Genomic DNA, 18,980 nt, shown 5'->3' on the forward strand with positions numbered 1-18,980 from the left:
CGATTTATGAATTTATTGATATGGGTTATTGTAACTCGTGAAAAGCCCGTTAGCTCTCTCATTACATACTTTCTAAGCCCCTTATGCCGCAGATCCCCTTCAGAGACATTCTCTTAGGAAATATTGTAACAGTTTGTTATTGTAGAAATGATCAACCTTTAGTGTTCATGTATCCAAAACTTGTAAAGTAGGGGAAAGTGAGAGAGCAAACTGACATTTCATTTTGGGGGGTTGTTGCAAGTTTTTACTGGATACATTTTTACTTCTAGTGGCGCGAACGAGTATTTTTGCACTTCGCACAACTTCAATAAAAAATAGCAGAGGCTGGCCTACCAACAATTGAAGAAAGAATACATCAGACTCAATCGAGTCTTATCCCTAAACTTCTGTTCCCATCCAACTCAATCATCGACAAAGACATCTTAAATATAAACCGATCCAAAAGTCCACAAAATGTTCCTTCTGTTATGCATCAAATATTTGGACAATCCAATCTGGTGGTGAACTACCAAGCAAATAACCTATATTGGAAGATAACGAAAGTATCCTGTGACTTCAGCCTATCCAAATTTGCAAAAAAAAAAAAAACTAAATCACCCGAAGCATTCCTTTCTATATTCCAGGAGCGCTAGACATACAGGTACTATAAAGCTGACAATTGGACTTTGTGGTTCACAGATGGCTCAAAATCTGATAACGTACCCGCCGGTGCAAACTTTGCCGGACTGTGCATCAGAGACCTGCATGGCTCACTGTTTTCTTGAGTTGTTCATACGCTAAATTTCTTGCTCACATTCTGTCAATTGAACCAAAATATTTGGTCAAGTGCAGTCAGCTCATGCAGGCGAACGCGTAGTTCAGCTCAGTCAACACGTATGATCTAATGTCTTCGGCTCAAATCTAATCATTGAACAAAAAGCAGCATTGAATGAAATTAGAATCGGCCTTTGCGTTCAAACGATCAAACTTGTTCAAAGAAGTAATTGTCATTATTGTAAATAGCACATGTTCGAGCAAACGAGCGTTGGCGTACAATGTACGCTGTAAATTGCGTTTCGTATTTGAAAGGATTAGTTGGTTTCAGCAATGTTTCCTTATTTACATTATTTTCTTTCGTGCTTTATATATTATAAGTTTTAAGAAAAAAAAAAACAAATATGAAAATATAGTGTTTTTGCTTAAAAATTTTGCTTTTACTTTGCTATCGTTAGTTACAAGCAAAAACTCATGCGGGATCATACGTGTTCAAACCGGCTCATTTGGCTCTATAGCCCTTTTATTTTTGCTCAAAAAAATGAATGTATAGCCGAACGAGCAAATACCCGAAACGGCTGCTATGAAGACGATTGGTGATAACATCGGAGAGCTAAAACGCAGCACATGATTTGATTGAGCTGAAATGAACAATGACCATAACTTATTTGAACAAGTTCGATCGTTTGAACGCAAAGGCCTGTTTTTTTGTTCAAGCGAAGCGTATGAATGTTTTACACTGAGCCGGTGCAGTTCTCTGCTGTGCATCTGTTTTTACTGCAGAAACAGTCGCCGTTTGTGACGCTATAAACACGCTATAAAATAATTGTAAAACTCTCATATGCATCGACAGCAAATCTGTTGTAAAATCAGTTTTAAACACTCTATCCAATTCATCCACCATTAGTAGAATAAGGGATGCGCTCATTGGCAAGCAGGCTTACGCTTACTTTGGACACCAAGCCATATAGGAATTCACGAGAACGAGATGGTAGGCAGTGCGGCTAAACAAGCCTCCTCAGCACCGATAACAAAAGATCCCACATGCGGAAAGAGAGATACGCTCTCAACTATTAGACGATACCTCAACAGCAGAACGAGACATGAATGCCTAAGCTACAACCACCACTACTACACTACCATAAACCGAGAGCATATACCCCACAATATCTCACCGGCGTATTGAAAACATAAATAAAACATTTCTCCCGGCTATGTCTTGGCCTCACTATTGACACACATCAACACATACGGAGCTCTCTCTTTAAACCATATATTCCAAGATTGCCCCGTTTTGGCAGACGCCAGAAATCATTACCTGAGAAAGAACTGGAATTTTAATTAAGTATAAATTTTCCGTATTTAGTTTTTAGAATATAAGTTTATAAGTACAAGCATATTTCTCTTTATTTCTACACAAACAAACTGATAGCCCTGGCAGCTAATGCTCGTTATCAATATTAACGTAAGTAATTTAGTTAATTTGTTAACAAATAAAATTAATAATACTTATATACATAAATACATGCATAGACGGCAGCAGGGGAAATAAGAAGAAAGCTGTTATTGCCACAACAATACAACTGCTAAAGGAATTGTTCCTCGGCGTTGATGAAATGGCACAAGTTATTGTGGACAAAAAAAAATATTGCAATGCTGAGCTTGCATTTTATTTGCTGATTTTCTTTAAATTTAATACGAGGTAGTTAAACTAATTTTGTTTTTCTCTTTGCTACAGGTTCTGTTGCGGGGTAGTCCCCTAATACCACGAAGGTATTCTCGTAATGAATACCATATTGATATACACGATGGGGAGAATAGTAAGGTGGCACCGATCGTGATACTTTTACTTTGCTCTCAGCGTGTGTGCATTGCTGTCTGTGTGACGTCGCACTTGCGCAAGTTATAGGTGTTTTGTTTGTATAATTTCTTTTTCGTACATTTTTGTTGCATTTTCAGATCTCCCTCATGCAACTGCACCAATTAGCCTCTGGTGGCGATCCAGCATTGCTTGTCAAGCACTTTATATGTGTGCGTGTCGGGTGCTTGTCGTTTGCCCGGTAACGTTCAAAACAAAAAGCGATCAATCCACAGTTGTATTTAGAAGTAAATATGTCTTCATCGGATGATGAATTTTTATTACTTGCAACTATTGCAGTTTTGTTAAAAAAAAAGAAGAAAAGAGATAAAAAAAGTGTGGATGAAAAGCCTGTACGCAAAACGTAAAAAGTTTACTCATGAGCATCTTTTAAGTGAATTAAAATTATCATGTAAAGACAAATTTAAAAATTGTATGCGAATGGACTCGGAAACATTTGAAGAGCTTTTGGGCATGGTGGCGCTATTAATAGCAAAACAAAATACATGTATGCGAGATGCAATAACACCCAACATGCGGTTATCATCAACATTAAGGTATTTGGCGACTGGAGAAAAGTTTGAAGATCTGAAGTTTTTAACTGCAACTCCACGATCCCTGGGAGTGATTGTTATAGAAACTTGTGAGGCTATTATTTCATGTCTTTCAAATGCTATTAAGGTAAGTACATTTAAGCAAGTAAAAAATTTAGTTTTGAAAAAAGCAAAGAGGAATGTAAAAATTGATTAACTACTTTTTTTCTTTTTTAAAAATAATTCAACTTTTATTCCAATATACATATGTATATATATATATATATATATAAGAAAAAATCCATTTTTACCAAATTATAAATATTTAACTGAAAATAATTCAAAAATATTACTGTTTTTATGACTATTGGCCGGCTTAACATTAAAATGAGGATATGACTACTATTTAAGAATCGGTAAATATGGAGAAGAATTGTGAAATTGATTCTGACGATTCACTGCCATTGTTTAAACTATTGCTGCTATGGCTGTGGAATTCAAGTGGTGTGGAAGTATTGCTTCTGGATGTTGGTGTTGGTGCGCCCGTGTGGCTGATTGCTGAGGGTATTGGATGGTATCCTGCATTTATTTGTAGGGAATTCCTGTGTAATGTTCCCATCTGGCCCTCAAACAGTATGTCCTCTACGAATTTTTCACAGAGAATTCTTTGATTAGGAGCCATCCGCTCTAATTTTACTGCCCATGAATCCGTAATAACTGTTGATTTATTTCTATCTTTTGATGAAAACCGCTTTGGGGCGATTTCCACCAAGGCTTCAGCAGCATCTGGCTTCCTCTTTGCTTCTTTTCTTATCGTGGCCGTTAACAGATTCTGAAATAAAAAAAAAAAATATACTTTGAATGAAAAGTACAATAATATTTTTTTATTGATTTTGAAATATTTTCAGGTGCCGCAGTCTGAAATTTAATGGAAAGCTATAGCCGATGGATTTGGAGAAATTTGGAACTTCCCAAATTGCCTTGGAGCGATCGATGGCAAACATATTGCCATCAAAAGACCACCCAACTCTGGCGCACTATACTACAATTATAAAAAATTTTATAGCATTGTTCTCATGGCTACTGTGAATACAAACTATGAGTTAATAGTAGCGGATGTTGGCTCAAATGGTCGTGTCATAAAAAATACGGAATTTGGGAAAGCTATCTACAACAAAACTTCACCATTACCTGGTCCATCGCAGTTGTCGGAAAGCGATAAAGTACTGCCGTACGTTTTTGTTGCTGACAATGCTTTCCAAATGCAGGAACATTTAATTAAACCATATCCTGGGACAAACCTAACAAACACACAAAGAAATTTCAACTATAGATTAAGTAGAGCACGCAGAATTGTTGAGAATGTTTTTGGAATTTTGGTGTCACGATTCGGAGTTCTACAAACGACTATTCAGTTGGCCCCAGAAAAGGCTCAAATAATAGTGCTGGCTTGCTGCTATTTGCACAATTTTTTAAGTAAGAAAAAGTCGTATTCATTCAGCCACTTAATTGACCAAGAAGATGTAAACTCTGGAAGTATAGCTCAAGGAGCATGGCGAAGGGAATCACATCTTAATGTATTGGAAAGTACACATTTAAGAAACTCTTCGAACAAAGCGAAAGAAATTCGGAACAATTTTGCAGAGTACTTCATAAATGAAGGAGCTGTTTCGTGGCAACAAAAGTACTTACGTTAATATGAATAATATTGCTGTACATAATTAAAAAACAAACACTTTTAAATCGTAAAAATAAGCTTATGTTTCATTTGGGGAGTGAAAGTATGAGGGAATGGGCGATAATGTTCAATTTTGTAAAAAAAAGTTGTTTTCATTTTTACACAACAACCAAAACTGGCCAACTATTTCACACATGCACTAGGATTTTTTTGCAAGCATTTACAAATACAAAAGGGAAATACAAAAAATTGTCGCATCCCCTTTATTAATTTTTGTATACTATATTTATGTGTATATACATACATACATATATGTATGTGCATTGTGCATGCAACACAATTGCAAATGTCCACTCACTTGAAAAGAAAATTGGGACATACAAACGTATATATATACATATATGTACCTATATATCTATACTAATATTATAAAGAGGAAAACTTTGTTTGTTTGTTTGTTTGTTTGTTTGTTTGTAACGAATAGGCTCAAAAACTACTGGACCGATTTTAAAAATTCTTTCACCATTCGAAAACTACATTATCCATGAGTAACATGGATTACATTTTATTTTGGAAAAAAATAGGGTTCCGTAAGATATTTGGATTTTTCGGACACAAACTGAAAAAAATCTTATATATAAAATAAAGTCAACTTTTTGTGTGTATTCGCTAACCGGCCGTGTCTGCACCGAATTAAACCAAACTTACACACATTGTTAAGAAGGTATTGAAGATGGTTTCCGTATAGTTTGGATACCTATTGGTAGATAGAGTCTCGAGATATAGATCAAAACGTGGACCCGGGTAACCTTCGGACGTGTATGTACAATATGGATATCAAATGGAAGCTGTTGGTGAATGCTTTAGTTCAGAGTATTTTTCATGCCACTCCGTGACTAGGGTCTCGAGATAGAGACCAAAACGTGGAGCCTAGAATGTGTTTGTACAATATGGATATCAAATGGAAGCTGTTGGTGAATGCTTTAGTACAGAGTATTTTTCATGCCGCTACGTGACTGGGGTCTCGAGATATAGGTCAAAACGTGGACCCGGGTAACCTTTGGTTGTGTATGTACAATATGGGTATCAAATGAAAGCTGTTGATAAGTGCTTTAATACGGGGTAATTTTCATACCTATTGATGACTAGGGTCTGGAAATATATGCCAAAACGTGGACCCGCCGTGTCTTTGCACCGAATTAAACCAAACTTATGCACATTGTTAAGTAAGTATTGAAAATGGGTTTCGTAAAGTTTGGTTGTAATTCGGAGCAGTGGCAACGGATACAGCGTTCTTTTGAGCCAGCCATAATGTCGAATACTTTTTTAACGCTTGGGGCGGAACTGAACTGTCAAATTGACAGTGTGAGTTACAATGTGTCAATATTTCTTTCTGATTTGGATGCCATAAGGAAAAAACGTAAGTGCAACATGTAAAAATTGTTTGTGAATTTTTTTGGAGTGGATTTTGGAACAGTGAATAATTTCTTACGAAATATGAGAATTTAATGTGAAATCCGAATGAAATTATGTGTTCGTGGAAAAAACAATTTTTTTCGTTTTTTTTTTTTTTGAAAAATATAAATGGATAATGGTTAAAAAAGCTCCAATGCTTAATAAAACATATAAATTGAAACGAAAAATTCATGGATGATCAGGAAAAAAGACGATTGTTTCTTAGTTATTCATATGCGTTGATTTGAAATTTAAAAACAATCTTCTTTTTTCCTGATTTTCAATTTATATTTTATATTTACTCAAAAACAAATAGAAAAACAAAAAATATTGTTTATGCCAAAGCGCTTGAATAAAGAATAAAGAAATAAATAATATGAAAACCATATATTTGCTGTTCTAAACCATATCTATTCTATTTTAGTGTGCCCAGCGAAGGGGGCCGGGTTTGCTAGTATATATATATATATGTACATACGTATACATTTAAAAAGGCTGTTTACTGTTCTTACTTTACTACCAGTGCTACTCTTTGATAAGCATGGGGTTTCCATGTCGCTTAAGAATTCCATTTCATTGTAGTAAAAAAGATTTGTCTCCAGTGATTCCTCGGAACCTGCGCCACTTCTGCTTATTTCAGCAATACGTTGTTTTTCCCGCCGAAAATTTGTCCGCAAAACATTAATTATTTTTTTTACATCCTCTACTGTTGCATTCGGGTACCGCTCTTTGTATATTTCCAATAAAATTTCATACTGTTTCGCCTTTTCCTCACTATTACAATATGCTTCTACTTTTACATTCCATAATGCCGGTAAACATTGATAATTTTCAATGAATTTCAATATAAATTGCTTATCTTCGGTGCACTTGTCCATTTCGAATATCAACACAAACTAAATACCATAAATAATAAGATGTGAAACTTAAGTGAAGCGCGTCCATGAGGACGTTTCAAAACTTGGACATTTTACAAAAATTAAAGGTAATCTGCTTTAAATTATTCTGTTCGTTGTTTGAGAATTTTTTTGTTACCGACTTTCTGTGTTATATTAAAAAATCGCAATAAGCCATGTTTTTAATTATAACTTACGTTTTTATGTACTTTACTTATGTATATCAGTTTTAAATAATTTCATTTACATAGAAATTTTTAAATTTTTTGCTTATTTATGTACATATTTCATACGGATTGTGCTTATTTTTAGTATATGTAGGTATTTACGAGTAACATACTATTGGGCAACCGCACATTAAATACTAACCTCAATGCTAAATACAACCCTGCTGTTTTGTCCATCAGACTCCGACACGATCAAAAAAGTAAGCGTCAAACGAAAATATCAAAAATTTTTGATTTTTCATCAAGCATCGTACGTGTAGGCGACAACAAATACGTGTGTCACGACGACACCCGACTGCACTAACACACACAAAGCTCAGTCAAGCATGCTTGACCGTCACCAGAGGCCAATAGTGAAATTCAAAAGAGAAGAGAAATATGTACACTGAAGAGCAACGCATATGTACACAAACAAAACAAAATGTAATACAGTAGGTTCTGTTTTTATGCGGCTTTTTTTTATGCGGTTTTGAAATAGTGCGGTTTTTTTTAAATTACAAAATGCATGTCGACCAGGGAGCTGCGACGGATACCTAGATTGTGTGCATACGCGATCTTTTACTAGTGCATTGTATGATCAGGCGTTTATGTTCAGTAGCAAATAATGAGCCGTTAGCTGTTTGTGCACGACGGTTGCGGTAACAAATTGATGCTCGTGTCTTCTATCACAGTGTTGATAGCATGAACGAGTATAGAAATGTTGTATGTATCACACAGGCTCGCGTCACCACAGCCAAGGCGCGAGCCACTCGCGATGTGCGAGTATTGTTTGTCCTTGCATGCACTAGTTGAACAACTTCTTCTTCTTTTGCTGTGTATTATAAACTTACGTACATACATATGTACATATGGAGATAGCAGATACAATGGAATTTGTTTCTAATCAAATTGTTTGTGATAATTACCATCTGGGCAACTTTGTCCTTTTTCTTTATTTACACTCATCTAAACCGCTTTTATATATAAGTTAATGCAACATTTATTCCTATTTCAATATTAGTCAGCATATTCATATTTCAATATTTAGTTATTTCATATCAGTTATCCTATTTCAATATTTAGTCAGCATATTTTATGACTGCTTACATTGCAGCTAAATGCTTATAACTCATTTATGCTTACTTTACTGTGCCAAATAATAAGAAATGCTAATCAATAAATAAACATGTAAACCAGCATAAGAAATGCTGATCAATAAATAAATATGTAAACCAGCATAAAAAATGCTGATCAACAAATAAATATGTAAACCAGCATAAGAAATGCTGATCAACAAATAAACATGTAAACCAGCATAAGAAATGCTGATCAACAAATAAATATGTAAACCAGCTTAAGACTATTTATAAGAGGCATCGTAATTTTAAGAGTTCAGTGTAAAAAGAGAATTGAACGAATAAAGAGCTCAGTTCTTAAATAAACTAAAATAAATTTATAATTTATTAACTTATATGCATATATATAGAAGAAAATAGAAGTACGCGAGTAGCACTCGAGATTGTGTGCTCCGCTCATAATCAATGCATGTATAACATACTAAACGTCACGAGTATTCGCCATGATGTATACACAAAAACACAAATCAGCAATCATGCCAACTACACAAACTGAAAAATAGAATGTTTATACTCTACATGCCCGCATAGCTGGCGACAGTTGTGTTTACTTGTACCAAATTTAGGGTATGATGCTCGAGACGGCTCGAGACTATTCGAAGCCAGTCTCTGATGTCGACCTATCGGGAATTGTACATATAAACAAGATTCTAAACCAGCTAAGCAAAAACTCATCACAGATTACATCAGAAATGCTAACCTTACAAGTATGGAAGATATATAAAGATATAATTTTCAAAGATACAATATTTTGTTTATGCGATTTTATTTAATTATTTCAGATTCATGCGGTCTATGGAACGTATCTATAGTAATAATATGGGACTAGTGCCCTTTTTTATGCGATTTTATTGTTTATGTTATTATTATTATTATTTTATGTTATTTACATTATTTCAGATTTATGCGGTTTTTGCATTTGAAACGTATCTATAGTTTTAATATAGACCTAGTAGCTTTTTTTATGCTGTTTTTTCTTTATGCTGTTTCTTGCGGAACGTATCTACCGCATAAAAACAGAACCTACTGTACTTTCTATTTCAAAACATTGTGTTTAGGCATGTTTTAACAAATCAAATATTTTTATGGCACAACTTTATTGGCATGTACATACATACATATGTACTCTCTCTCTCAAACCGGTTTGGTGACAATGCAACAACAACAACACTAATAGCAAGCAATAATCCAAATAAACACAAATATTACAGTTTGGCACTCACTCTTAATTTTAAAATTTTCCGTTATTTTTCTCGTAATTATATATTTGGTGGGAGACAAAATGTTAACATAGATAATAAGATGCGACACTCTTTCATTTTGAGAGAGAGCGCGCCCATTTTATTCATTGTCCTAAAAGCAGAGACGTATGGCTGTAATTTCAAAGGACCAACATGCTTGCAAATTTCAGGATCAAGTAGTTTATCCGATTCTCGCAAATTTCACCCTGATAATTTTTTGCTACTAACTTCAATTTTGAGAGCCTTTTCACGCCCTACAGCAGGGACTATGCCGTTCCAGAATAGGTGGTTTGCAAATCCTTGTAAAAGATGAAGTTCAGGCAAAACACATTTCTGAAGAACGTACATGTTGATGTCATCTTCTTCTTCATCAATAAGGACATCTTCATTCTCCGATTCTTTTTCATAAAAAAAGAGAGGCATATTTATTGTACTGTGGCACTCCTTAGCATACTTTTTATTTTTGCCAAAACATTTAAATTTATTGTAATCATCATTTAAATTTTTGAATGTTTTCAAAATTTTATTATCTAAGTCAAATTCCATCAATTCTTCTTTATCGACACCACCACGCAATTTTGCAAAACTTTGCTGTTCACTCAAAGTGATGAAACAGTAAGGGCAAGGATACGTTGCTGTTGCAGTTTGCTGTCCATTCATAATTAGTATAAGTTTTAAGTCAGAGCTGAGTTTAAAGGGTATCTCGTTTCCTTTTGTCAATTCAAATAAGGTCTTAACATTTTCGTAAGTTTCCTTAATTTGAGGAACAATTGATAATATAATTAATCCGTAAACGCTATTTAAATTCTGTTTCTTGGACATACTCCCGCCAGTGGAGTATCGAGATCTTTTACTTTCATTGAAATTCGAATCACATTCTTCTCCTTCTGTTAAAACTGTTATACATAATTTAAAAAAGCCTTGACCCCATCTGCCAACAATTTTATTTTAGCGTTTTGGATTTCTTTAATATCCCGATGGTCAAAGATTGCGTTAATAAGATTTGATGCATTAGCATATACAACAGGTCTATTAACTATACCTTCGTTGGATTCAATAGTGCAAATAACTTCTTTATAAATATCTTCCAATAAATTCGATTTTTCACGCATATGTTGTTTATAGTTTTTTGGAATAGATTTTCTTCCAGCAAAACTTCTAATGAAATTGGTCATTTTATTAATTTGATTTTGAGATGATCCAGTAGTCGATTGGAATGTGTCTAACCCTTCAGTATTAAAACCAAATTCGTTTTCAATTTTTTTATTCAAAGTTACCCTCATTTTAGACCCTGTTGTATTTAATAAAATATCACCATCGTTCGTACTTGCTTCGGACCTTTTTCGTAAAATCGATGTTACTACTTGGTTTTGTTGCTTTTCTACTAAACTCAAGGCGTTTTCACGAGCACGAGATGTAGCAGGACCTGCGCCACAAGAATGACGCACACCTTTGCAAATTTTTTGACAACATTTACTGCAAATGTTCTCTTTTCAGCAGTACTATGTCCACTTGTAGAGGGAAGTTGAGCATTTGAAGCAGCTCCATAAGACCACAACTTTCATCTATTATACAATAGTATGAAAAGTGCGTACATGACCATTGCCCTTAACTATTTTAGAGTGACCTTTGTATCGTGCTGTTAGACTTATAAAACAATTACAATCATAAGTGGTTCTGGTTTCTTTTGCTAACTTCATGCCTCGTAGTTAGGCATTGTTGGAAGTGGCCTCTTTGCATTACCCTTCTCTCGTTCCATTATAGTTTTTCGACAAATACTACAAATGCTAATGGGAAATTTAGAATTGGGCTCGTCAAAATTATCATTGACTTGCTTTTTAATTAAACCAGCAAGATTTTCAGTAATTAAAAATTCTGATCTTTTACGGTTGCCAAAAACGATTTTTTTACCACATGTTGCACATAATTTCAACCTATTTCTTCGCGATCGCATTTATGATCTAAGTGAGTTGAAAGAATATTTTTTTCCATGATCTTGCAGACCATAAATAACGAAATTTCTGAAGAGATTACTTGTTACTGATGAACAAGGTACAAATGAAAATGAGCGGCTTCTATTTTCTGTTGCCGGAGTGCCCGGTATACAATGCGCTGCATAGCCGTGATTTTGTAAACTAATTTTATTTGATTAATCGAAATAGCGGCTTTAGTGCTTTATCACGTATGTAAAGCGTTTTTCAGTAAGAGCGCTTCAACTTTTTTTTTTAATAAAACACAAACGGTTTAACTTTTTTAACTAATTTTTTTTTTAATTATCGAGTTTGAACATATACATTTAAGTATGAAATTCGATTTATTTTGCATGACCACCGCGTGCACGTTTTACGAAGTCCAATCGTTGAACCCAATTTTCGACCACTATTTTGCATAAATCGGCCGAAATACCAGCAATTTCGCGTTCACTATTGGCTCTGAGCTCACAAATCGTCGCCGGCTTGTTACTGTAGACCAATCACTTCACATAACCCCAAAGAAAATAGTCTAGAGGCGTCAAATCACACGAGCGCGGAAACTTCTGGAAATAATGCGCTCATCGAACTTACTCTTCAACAAATCAATTGTAGCGTGTGCTGTGTGGCTTGTGGCTCCGTCCTGTTGAAACCACATGTCGTCTAAGTCCATACCATTCAATTGCGGCCAAAAATAATCGTTTATCATGTCGCGGTATCGATTTCCATTCACAGTAACGTGGCGATCGTTCTCGTCAACGAAAAAATATGGGCCAATTACGCCGCCGGCATGTAAACCGCACCAAACAGTCACTTTTTGTGGGTACATTGCTTTTTCGGCAATCTCTCTTGGATTATCTTTCGCCTGAAAAACGCCTTATATGGACACACACACAAGCACATACACTTGCACGCTTAAATATTATAATAGCACCGCCAAGATACATTATCGCTTAATTACGAAAAAATTTTCAAAAATGCTAAAATCCACTTATCTCGAAAAAAGGATCAGCTAGGATTTTAATTCAAGCGGATTTTTAATGAACTATTAATGGACAACAAATCGCCGCTTTCAGTTTTTATTGGCATTTTAGGTCAACCTGTTTCTACTTCAGGCAAAGTGTGATTACGTTCTCCGCACCAATATGGTATTCATTGCGAGAATGCCTTCGGTTTATCAGTGAACTACTCCACAACAGAACTTGTTGCAGCTATTGTCTCGCCGGCAGCAGGGTCATTGTATAATATTATATATCCTATGAGAATGTCCCTGAGGGGAATATGTAAAGTATGAGATTTTTGAAAAGTATGTAAGAGAATTAACGGACTTTTCGCGAGTTAAAATAAACGACATCGATGAATTTAGAAGTCGTCCATTTTGAATTGGCGTAGATTATTATTGAATACGCACATATTTTATTTTTAAATCATTTTTATTTGAAGTTTTCTATATAATACATATGTATACACATTTCACCAATCGACATCATGTTTAATTTATAGAATACATACTTATACTCGTGTGTATGTATGTATAATTACATATTTACTCTCCCAATAATGGTTTGACAGTAATTTCGTGTATCTGCATATGCGGTGGCGTAGAAAGAGTGAACAGAATGCAGCTGGAAACATCTTCGGTCTTCAGAATTGGAAGCTCACCCGTTTTAATATTTTCCGGTACAATTTCGGTATCGGTCAATCCGGGGCTAACGCTCTGTAATAGCATACAAACATATGGGATGTGTCAATTAAGTTACGGGAATTTATTATATCAATAAAAAATTACAAAAATAACTAAAATGGCAAAATAACTAATATAATTTCTTCTGCGAGTGGTAGAGGACATAAGCATTCATCTAAACGAACTGTATACTGCGATTGTCTTGAACGTAATTGCGTAAACCAATCGTAGGTGGTATCTGAGTGCTAACTGCAGGGTCTCCAAAGCACTCTGACCAAAGCTGAATCTTAAAAGGACAAAATGTCTGCTTGGATTCAACAGATCAACTAACAGCCTCCTCACAAGCGTTATAAAGAGTAACTGCCCTTTGCGCACCCTAGCCAATGGAAAAGGTGTAGCTTACAATGACTTCTGCAGAAGTTATGAAGATGAAGCGGTACTGCACTCAGGTTCCCTTTTTAATTGTCTTTAAATTTACTCAACCTCAAAAGAAATCTGAGTAGATATTGTGGTGCCAAGGAGCCAAGGTGGTCGCTTCTTAACAAATTAATACCAAAGACCTCAAGCCTGATTCCAGCGAAGGCTGGGCATACGCACAGAAAGTTGTCCGCCGTCTCATCCTCCTCACCACATGCTGGGCAATGTGCACTGTCTGAGATGCCCACTTTTTCCATGCGCTTTACCCATAGAAAGTAGCCTGTCATCAGTCCAACCTGCCGCCTATTGTCCCCTCTGCTTAGTGACAGGAGTAACTGCGACAGTCGGTCGGACATGACAGGTAACATTAATTTTGTCCATATGCAGCCTCTCTTAGCCTGCACAGCTCGCATGTGGGTGAGAGTAACCCGTTTGCTAACCGGGAACCAGAACGAGCTCCGGGAAATTTGTTATGTTTTTTTTTTGTTAAATATAACAGCTGCATTACGAACCTTCACAATAACCTTCCTCTAACTAACTCCATAAATGATTCCAACTTTGGTTTGGCGAATGGAAGCGCGCCTAGTAATTCTCCGAAGTTATATTACTTGGCTTAGTGGTTACAGCTTTCGTGACCACCTAAATGTTGCTATAATGAGTTTGCTGGAGTAACTTTTTCGCTAAAAATTCTTGTGCAATGAACGAAGAAACGCCTGTAAAAATGCTACTTTGATAAAAAAAACCAAACATTCTTTCGATTTCAAGCTTCGATTGGAATTAAAGGAAGGTCCCTCCCCTCTTTCTAGGCACATGCAGTGCTGCATATTGCAAGTGGTTGCGTTTATCTCATCGAATGTGTGAATGCTCAGGTTCACATATTTACAAATAGACATATATTGTTCAATATATGTCCGTGACTACTCAGCAAAATTTTATTATTATTATGTGAAGAAAATGCTTTAAATACTTTGAGCTTATCAAGTTACATATTTGGCCTCTTCTATTCGCTACTTCCCTGTTCGCTATCTCGGCTCGCTTGACGAAAAATTTGATTGGAGCAAGATTCACCGCTAGCGTGTATGGTTATAGCTCATAAAACTGGCATAACTCACTATTTTACAAACAAATGCAATTTTAGGCTCTATTCCAGCGCTGCCAAGAATTGTTTATTTATACCACTCGCTTGGCGAAAATAAAAGGCCTAAAGACATACCTATAATAGCTTAGATAGATGGCGGCGTTAATCGGGATTACTGGCGTAGTTAATTCTGATTAAAATTGTAGTGTGGCAGACGGTTGTTACGCGAATTAGTGATCACTCATTTGCCTACTAAATAGTTTTGTCAGTAAAAGGTGGACCGGATATTAGCTGTCCTGATACTACGAAATAATTATTTATTTATTTAAAAAAAAATCGTAACGGCAATTTCTCAAACTGGTTCGAAATATCAAAACATTTAATGTAATTTGTGCAAACTAGCATTGCAGCCAGACTTTCTTGTTCTTCTTGTTCTTGTTCTTCTCTTTAAAAGGTTCATTATTTTTCATACACTACAGATATTAAATTTGTGTGTGTAAAAATGAACCAGTAACTTGCCAGTAACTAAATTTCCGAGAACTCTCTCTCAAAGCGAAAAATAGCGAAAAAAGTAAAAGAACGCAAAACCAGTAACAATTTGCAAGTTTTACGAACAGCTGATGAAAGTTTTGGCAAGAAAAATCTCAAAAACTAAAAATGTTTTATCTTGAGCTATCCCGTATTAAATTAAAAATAAAATAAAGCAAATAAAATGCAAAATAACGAGCTTCGGAATCACATGATTTCATTTTGCCCCAAATAATTTATTCCATTCCATCATCGCTGTCAGATGACGAACATTCCAATTATAATTGGCGCGTACACCCTTTTTGGGTGTTTGGCCGAGCTCCTCCTCCTATTTGTGGTGTGCATCTTGATGTTGTTCCACAAATGGAGGGACCTACAGTTTCAAGCCGACTCCGAACGGCAGATATTTTTATGAGGAGCTTTTTCATGGCAGAAATACACTCAGAGGTTTGCCATTGCCTGCCGAGGGGCGACCGCTATTAGAAAAGTGTTTTTATTAATTTTGCTTTCACCGAGATTCGAACCAACGTTCTCTTTGTGAATTCCGAATAGTAATCACGCACCAACCCATTCGGCTACGGCGGCCGTTTAGCAATTACAATTCGCAAATTTTAATTCATGTTTATTTTTACTTTGCAATCAGCTTTTTTTCTCACTTGCAAATTCTTACAAGTAAAAAAGTACTTCCAACTTCCCCTCAAAATTAAATGTCAGTTTGCTCTCTCACTTTCCCCTACTTTGCACGTTTTTTGGGTACATGTACACCAAAACGCAATAATTTGTAAGAATCATTTTTCGACAATGTTGCCAGAGAAAATTCCCCCAATCCACTTAAATGATGTGTCTTGTTGTCAATTCGAATTAGTTGCACTTAAATCCTGAGATAATTTCGTTAATTAAGTCGTTAATCCCGATCAATGCCATTGTCTAACTAGACTAAATATTTTGTATACACTCGTCAGTATTTGTCCAAACCATATATAAATTTGAATTAATTCATTTATCACAAAGAAAAAACGCGTTTCACGAACACATTTAATTGCAGACTCACCGTGATTTTGATTTTTGTTTTTAGTCCTCTAAACTCTTGGCGATATACCTCCGTAATGGCGGTTATTGCGTACTTGGTCGGTGGATACACATTCATTACTGGTGCACCACTATTCGGTTTAGCAGGTATAGCGTGACCCAAAACGCTATTGACGATCACCACATGCCCATCGTAGTTGCGTTCCTTCATCGATTTGAAAGCGCGCTGTGTACAATAGACCACGCCCATTACATTCGTTTGCACCATTTGTTGTATTTGCACAGGATCTAAGGTAACAGCCTGGCCCTTTTTAAATATTCCTGCATTATTCACCAGGATATCAACACCACCCAATTTTTCAATGATCCAATCGAATGCCTTATCGACCGATTCCTGTGATGAAACGTCGCAAGTGAAGGGGTAGAAACGTTTTTGTTGGTCGGCTGGCAATTCAGCCTTGTATGCTTCCATACGTTCCAGGCGTCGTGCTAGTCCCACGACCATAAGATTGGCCTTGAGTAGATCTTTCACTGTGGCAGCGCCTATGCCTGAGCTAGCACCGGTCACTACAGCCACGCGATTGTGCCAACGCTCCATTGTGATTTCACTTGAGTAGACTAGAAAAACCGCAAAAAATAACAAGCGCTTGTTGCGCTATCAAACGAAAGTGTAGAACTAAAAGAGCTTGCAGCTAAAAGAACTGTGCAGCCAGTTTTATGGCAAACTGCTATTTATATGTAGTCGATCCTAATGACTCTTATGCACCGCTACATATGTATATACATTCAAGTAAGAGCAAAAGCACGAACGTAGGTATGTATTTTATTGTTGTGTTTGAGTTCAATACAACAAGTCTGAATCTCTTAATTTGTGGAGAGTAATTTTGAGTAACTCTTTATAATAAATAGTAGTCATTGTCGGATATCTGCGGAGGCGGCATTCGGCCGGTATTCTTTCCTTAAACAGCAATAACAAGCAAACATGCACGTACATATGTATATACATGCATACACATATAAGCAGTGTTCCAATGGTCAACGATCGCGATCGAGTTAAAAATTGTGCACGTAGATACAATAACAATGATATGATCCTGATAGAACTCTGATTCTATTTATGGGCCGTTCAGTTAGTTTTGTTTTTCCTATGATAATTTAATCAATTTGCCGCAATAGTTTATGTCGGATAGCGTAGCACTAAAGTTTTTTGCTAAAAACCTCTTTCAACATGTAATTAATCTCTGAAATCAAATATGAACGAGACTTTATCAATAAAACGGTCCGCGGATGACATATGGCAAAAATAAATTCTTTGTTAGATGGTAAGACTGTTATAAGCTTACATGCCAAATTTCAGCGTGATATGTCACATAGTTTGTTTTCTGTGCTACTGTAAACAAGTCAAGCTCGAGTGTGTTTTTCGAATTTAACGATGGAAATTCAAGTTGAACAAAGAATTTGTTTGAAATTTTGTTATTCCAACAAAATTTCGGCTTCAGATGCCTTAAAAACCTATGGGGACTCTGCTCTATCGCGTGCACGTGTTTTCCAGTGGTACAAATCGTTCAAAGAGGAGGAGCCGAAACCCAAAAAACCACGCCAAAGTCGCTCAAAAATTAAGGTTATGCTGACTATTTTTTTCGATTACGAAGGTGTGGTGCACTCGGAGTTCCTTCCGCAAGGCCGATCGGTTAACGCTGAATATTATTTAGACGTTTTAAAGCGTTTGCGCGAGAACACTCGTCTTAAAAGGAAGGAATTGTGGGACAACAAGTCATGGTTCTTGCATCACGATAATGCACCAGCTCACACATCACGTCTTGTTCGCGATTATTTGAACAAAAATAATGTTAATATCGTTCCGCAAGCACCGTATTCGCCTGATATGGCTCCATGTGACTTTTTCCTGTTTCCCAAGCTCAAGTTGCCGCTCCGTGGAAAACATTTTGAGACAATTGAAGTCATAAAAGAGAATTCGAAGAAGGAACTGAAATCCATACCGAAATCGATCTTCCATAAATGCTATGATGATTGGAAAAAACGTTGGCATATGGGTATCGCCTCCAATGGTGATTACTTTGAAGGAGATAAAATAAAAATTTAACAATAATTAACCTTTTGTGTTTTATTAAATCAGTATCGTTCATATTTGAGCAGAAGGTACTTCATGTTTATGTAGATATTCACTTATTAATATTTACCACATTTATATTAAAAATAATAATAGTTAAATTATTAAAAAAAGTGTCGAAATTTGTGAATTTCGCATATCTTGTTTTTTTAGTGCAAACTGGAAATCACATACATATGTACATATAGACCCCGCAACCACATTTAGGTGCGTGTCCAGAACTAAGGAAAGTTTGATCTGATCGATTGAAGACCCACTATTCGCCAGCAAGTGGTCTTATTTTTCAAAACAACTCTGTTATCCGACCCTGTTATCGTACTAAAATGCTAGGTTAGGTTATACTGACTAGCCGAAGCCACGCAGAGACCATTTGATCATGCCACAATG

General features: G+C 35.9%; 1 protein-coding gene across 1 annotated transcript; it reads right to left on the minus strand.

Annotated features, from left to right (window-relative positions):
* Nucleotides 1-13,153: 13,153 nt before the first annotated feature.
* LOC128860371 (farnesol dehydrogenase-like) lies at nucleotides 13,154-17,179 on the minus strand. Its single transcript, XM_054097858.1, has 2 exons — nucleotides 16,485-17,179; nucleotides 13,154-13,443 (listed from the first exon to the last, which is right to left on the minus strand). Exons 1-2 carry the CDS (start codon nucleotides 17,058-17,060, stop codon nucleotides 13,273-13,275), a joined length of 747 nt encoding a protein of 248 aa, XP_053953833.1. The 5' UTR covers nucleotides 17,061-17,179; the 3' UTR covers nucleotides 13,154-13,272.
* Nucleotides 17,180-18,980: the final 1,801 nt, after the last annotated feature.

The sequence above is a fragment of the Anastrepha ludens genome, chromosome 4 (assembly GCF_028408465.1).
Source record: "Anastrepha ludens isolate Willacy chromosome 4, idAnaLude1.1, whole genome shotgun sequence".
Taxonomy (NCBI): domain Eukaryota; kingdom Metazoa; phylum Arthropoda; class Insecta; order Diptera; family Tephritidae; genus Anastrepha; species Anastrepha ludens.

Excerpts from the sequence above, each read along its gene's own strand:
- LOC128860371 (XM_054097858.1), bottom strand. The coding sequence starts at position 17,060 with ATGGAGCGTTGGCACAATCGCGTGGCTGTAGTGACCGGTGCTAGCTCA. Across the intron at positions 13,444-16,484 it reads AAACAAAAATCAAAATCACG|AGCGTTAGCCCCGGATTGAC; the intron begins GTGAGTCTGCAA and ends ATGCTATTACAG.